The sequence below is a fragment of the Megascapheus bottae genome, chromosome 16, assembly GCF_031878675.1.
Source record: "Megascapheus bottae isolate mThoBot1 chromosome 16, mThoBot2.hap1, whole genome shotgun sequence".
Lineage (NCBI taxonomy): Eukaryota > Metazoa > Chordata > Mammalia > Rodentia > Geomyidae > Megascapheus > Megascapheus bottae.
The window spans coordinates 39,808,333-39,813,835 of NC_143524.1; the positions used below are offsets into that span (position 1 = coordinate 39,808,333).

At 36.2% G+C, this 5,503-nt stretch overlaps 1 protein-coding gene across 1 annotated transcript; it reads left to right on the forward strand.

Annotated features, from left to right (window-relative positions):
* On the forward strand, window positions 1–945 carry LOC150053234 (olfactory receptor 5P76-like). Its single transcript, XM_090348983.1, has one exon. It carries the CDS (start codon window positions 1–3, stop codon window positions 943–945), a length of 945 nt encoding a protein of 314 aa, XP_090205109.1.
* The last annotated feature ends 4,558 nt before the right edge of the window (window positions 946–5,503 follow it).

Below are 5,503 nucleotides of genomic sequence, written 5' to 3' on the forward strand. Positions count from 1 at the left end.
ATGGATTCCCTGAGGGATGGGAACCACACTGTAGTGACAGAATTCATTCTATTGGGCTTAACACATGATCCAGTCCTTCGAGTCTTCCTCTTCATCATTATCCTCTGCATCTACCTGGTGACTGTGTCTGGAAATCTGTGCACATTTCTTCTTGTCAGACTTTCTTCTCTGGTCCACCATCCCATGTATTTTTTTCTCAGCCATTTAGCCTTTACTGACATAGTCTATTCATCCTCTGTCACACCCAACATGTTGGTAAACTTTCTGGTGGACAACAATATGATCTCCTTCCTTGGATGTGCCACCCAGCTGGGTACAGTCATTTTCTGTGGGACCGTAGAGTGTTTCCTTCTGGCTGCTATGGCCTATGATCGCTTTGTGGCCATCTGTGACCCACTGCTGTATTCAACCAAAATGTCTACACGAGTATGCTTGCAGTTACTTGTGGTAACTTACGTAGGAGGTTTTCTTGATGCTTCCTCCTTTACCTTTTCCTTCTTTTCTTTACTCTTCTGCGGGCCAAATAAAATCAATCACTTTTTCTGTGATTTTGCTCCTTTACTTGAGCTCTCCTGTTCTGATGTCAGTGTCTCTGCTGTGGTTCCCTCATTTACTTCTGGCTCTGTCATTGTGGTCACAGTGATTGTCATAGCCGTGTCCTACATCTACATCCTCATCACCATCCTGAAGATGCGCTCCACCGAGGGCCGCCACAAGGCCTTCTCCACCTGCACCTCCCACCTCACCACCGTCTCTCTCTACTATGGGACAGGTACATTTGTTTATGTGCTGCCCAAGTCCAGCTACTCCACTGACCAGAACAAGGTGGCATCTGTGTTCTACACTGTGGTGATCCCCATGTTGAACCCCCTCATCTACAGCCTCAGGAATAATGAGATTAAGGGGGCTTTGAAGAAAGAGCTGGGGAGAAAAATATTTTCATAGAAACCTTTGTTGTATATGACTTTATATTGTAATAATATTTCATAATAATAAAAGACCACTGAATGTCCATTGAAATGTCATTACTGAGAAGCATTTTATCTGTTAACATAGGGATTCAGAGTTTAGATAGCAGTAAACAAAAGGTCCATTATGAGTCTGCTTTAGTAAAATGAAATTCCATTTATAATTAGTTACACAAACTTTTCTACATAAAACAGAATTTGCTGAAAATCCTTTTCAACTTTTAACCATACCATTTTACATATTGCTCTTTGCTTTATAATTAGACTATTATAGATGATATAGTTTGAATCATTTTATATGAATTTTATGAGAAAATATGTGAATTTAAGACTAATGAGCACTTCTTGTACACCTTTAAGATATATATGTATATATATATATATATATATATTCTTTTCTAGTACTAGTCTTTTTGCCAGTCCTTGGCCTGAGTTCTGTCCTTGGGCTTTCTCAAGGCTAGAACTCTAACCCTTGATCCACAGCATCATTTCCAGCTTTTTCTATGTATGTGGTACCAAGGAATCAAACCTGGGTCTTCATGCATGCTAGGCAAGCACTCTATCTCTAAGCTAAACACCCGGTCCTCTAGTACTAGTTTTGAACTCAGGTCCTTCTGCTCACTAGGCAAGCATTCTAACAATTGGAGCTACCACTTTCCATCACAGCCTGCAAAATTTAGAACCGTCTTTTTTCCAGCAAATAGTGATGTTTAGTAGTTTCTTAATCTTTCTGAATACGGATTTTTCTCATCTGTAGATGAGTTGGTAATAAATAATCTTAAAAGTAAGAAGAAATAGTATCATTTACTTACAAGCACTCTTGCCTGTCATACAGCTGAGATTTCCAGTTATTGGACTTTGGGCAACTAGGAAGTTCAGGAAAGGATCTTAATGAAGAAGTATTCTGTTCACCTCTTCCACCAAAGGGGAAAGTACCATGCACTTAAGAGAATCATTAAATGCTTTGTACTGTCAATATAGCATTCTCAACAAATGTACTATTGAGGCGTATGTTCTAGACTAGAGCAAAATAAGAAGATTCTGAAGTGCTATTTAAGGAACAGACTATCTGTTCTGTGTGTCAAGTACAGAACTCTTAGATTCCTTAGAATTCTCACACACTGGTGAGAATTCAGGGCAAAAGAAAAGTATAAGAGTTAATGTTGGTTAGAATTTAAGTTTGTACAGAAACTTAACTTTGAACAGGAAACAATATGAAAGTTCCTTAAAATATTACAGATGTAAATATTGTCGGGTCGTATAGGAATATTGTATGGCCTTGGTATACCATTGTTGGGCAAATACAAGATTACATAAAAATACTTCATATAAAACTTTCAAAAGATTTTAAAGAAATTTGAAAACTCAGGAAATATGAGGGCCCAGATTTAAAATTTATGTAAATTAGAATTTAATAAGATTTACATTTATTTACAAAGGCTGGGAAGGAAAATAATTACAAAAATAAAAACAGAAATTACTCAAATAGAAATGTAATACAGAGGGCTGGGATGTTTGGCTTAGTGGTAGAGTGCTTGCCTAGCATGCACAAAGACCCGGGTTTGATTCCTCAGTACCAAATACATAGAAAATGCCAGAAGTGGTATTGTGGCTCAAGTGGCAGAGCCCTAGCCTTTAGAAATCCCAAGGACTGTGCTCAGGCCCTGAGTTCAAGTCCCAGGACTGGAAAACAAAGAGAGAGAAAAATAAGAAAGTTGGAATCTAGTCAAATACTTATTTCCGTAAAGTGATTTCTGTTGGCTCATCATGTAAAAATAAAATTGAAAGCACAAAAAATAACAAATGGGAAGTTTAATTTTAGAGTCAGTGGGTCAACATGCAATGGAAGGAAATATTTTGATGTCTTGGTTGAAATATATATTCCTTTATTGAATCTGACCATCCTGGAAAGAAAATGAGCTAAATATATGGTTCAAGAAAGGTGAGTTTTGTCCTAAGCAGAATTTGAGGGCCTTTTGAGATACTCTGATTGCTGGCATTTGACAAAACACCTGTAGAAAGATGAGTCCTAATGTTAACTCTTGAGATGTAGGAAAGAAGACTGGGTCTGGGTGTGACATGAGTCAAGTGTATAATACCTTGACTCTTCTCAATGACTCAGAAATGATCCTTTAATTCTGCTGAAGAGTGGGAAGAGAATTTCAAGGCACTTTGAAAAGGGCAATCATGTGTATAAAAATTTCTTGAGTCATTTTATTTCATTTTTTTCCTGCAGTAGGATTGTCACTAAGTTAAAGGAATAATTGATCTTTTAAATTCTTTCTTTCAACTCTACTGCTTTTATTCAGTTTTATTTAAGGATTAATTTTAATTTGATATTACTCTTACATCATCATATGAGGCCTAAATAAACAGAAAAATCATTTATATTGAAAGTCAGGTAAGTTTCTGGGAAATGAAGAACTCCACTTGCCTTGAAAGAGAGAAGAAGTCCAGAAGACATGGTAATAGATAGATGTCCCTTTGGGAAAGGTCAGCCATGTCTTAATGAGTCTAGTATTTTCTAAGAGAAACACAAGAATCTTTCTCTCAAAGGATCAACAATCAGAGCCCTGTAGGATTTATCTCGTTGGGCTGCAACTTTCTCTCTTATATCTAGCATACAATGACCCTTTGTCACCCTCATTGCACATCTGCAACAATGTTCCAGTGGATGCATTCAGTGATTCACACTGTTGAATATTTTGTCCCCACAAGCCACAAAGTATTTGGAAAATATGTACTTCATAAAATTCAATTTGCAATTGAAAATCTATATTCTCTTCTAACTGGTAAGAATCACATTTGTGGATTTTTCTTAAAATGCATTTTCATTTGTCAAAGAGAAAATTAAAAATTAAAGAGCTGGCCGGGAGTTTGGCCTAGTGGTAAGAGTGCTAGCTTAGCATGCATGAAGACCCAGGTTTGATTCCTTGGTACCACATATATAGAAAAAAGCTGGAATGGTGCTGTGGCTCAAGTGGTAGGGCTCTAGCCTTGAGAAAGTCCAAGGACAGTGCCTCAGACCCGGATTTCAAGGCCCAGGACTGGCAAAAAAAAATTAAAGAGCCATTATCTGAAATTTTAGCTGTGACCTGTACAGAAACTGCACTGAGCTCGAGAGGCACCACTCTCAGATTTCTAGTGGTTAATTGGCGATAAGAGTCTCACAGACTTTAGTGCCCAGGCTTTGAACTGCTATCCTTAGATCGCTAGGATTACAGGTGTGAGCCACTGGCCCTCGGCAAGCCATTTATTTTGAAGTGATTTTCATGCACTGGGTCATTTTTCTAGACATTGGTACTGATCTTTATTTTTCTGGAAATGTATAAAACATTAAGAACTACAGTAGTGTTTTTAGAAAAAGTATGTTTCTGTTGAAATTATAGCTACTAATATTTCTTCCATGAGTAGGAAATGACTGAATCACGTTAACATGATGTTTGAGAAGAATACAATTTTAAAGATGCATGTGTAATATGGAGATGCATTTGGAGAATCATTGAAGATGGATTATGAACTTCTATTAGGATATACTAAATAGTTGGACATTTGACTAACTTTAATAAAAAAAATCACAGGAATAAAATTTCCTTAGCTGCTATATAAGATAGAAGACAATGAAAGAAAATACATGTAGAAAGGATTTGTAGATCCTTGCCTTAAAGGAATGAAGTTTAGCTGAAGTGAAAATCAAGGAGAGATGTACATAAGTGAAAATTACAGACATGGAAATAATTCTAATTTATGTAAGTTTTGTTTTATAATAGTTGACAGAAATGCTGTAAAGTTATTTACATTCTTGGAAGTTTTCTTATTTATACATGTAAACTTTTTTAAAGTAGTTTTTACTGAATCTTTATTATGGCTGGTATAATTTTAAAGTTTCTTTTCTAGTTAGTTTGTCATTATTGTCTTAGGGATGCTTCAAAACACAGTAATGTTGTTCTGAGAAAAATCACAGACATGGAAAAATCTCTAAACTCTTCAAAACCAGCAAAGGCAGGACACAAGTACCTCATGCCTGTAATCCTAGCTACATAGGAGTCTCAGATCTGAGTTCAGGAACCTTCCCAGGCTCTGAGTTTAAGTCCCACAACAGTAAAGAAAACAAAACAAAACAACAAACAGCAAAGAGTTGAACAAATCAGTGAGTGAATGGAGCAAAATTTGGATTACTATTTTCATCATTAAAAAATCTCAGGTATAAACCCACCCAATTCTTTTGATGTACTGCTTTAAAAGAAATGAATAAGAATATGGTTATTTCAAATTTATTATTCTCCTGATGCTAGATACAATTTGCATGATTCTGGTTCTGAATTTCAGAAGATACAAAAGGATATGGTATCTGTTAAAATAAAAATTGAAATTATGGATGGACACGCACCGCACTTAAATGAGCACTGTTACGTTAATACTTTCATTTATATTGGCACTCCATAAATGGTAAAGAAAATGAAACCAACATATTTATAGGTACATTTGGGAAATGTTTTTATCCCAGGTTTGTCTGACAGTCCCTTCATCATCTG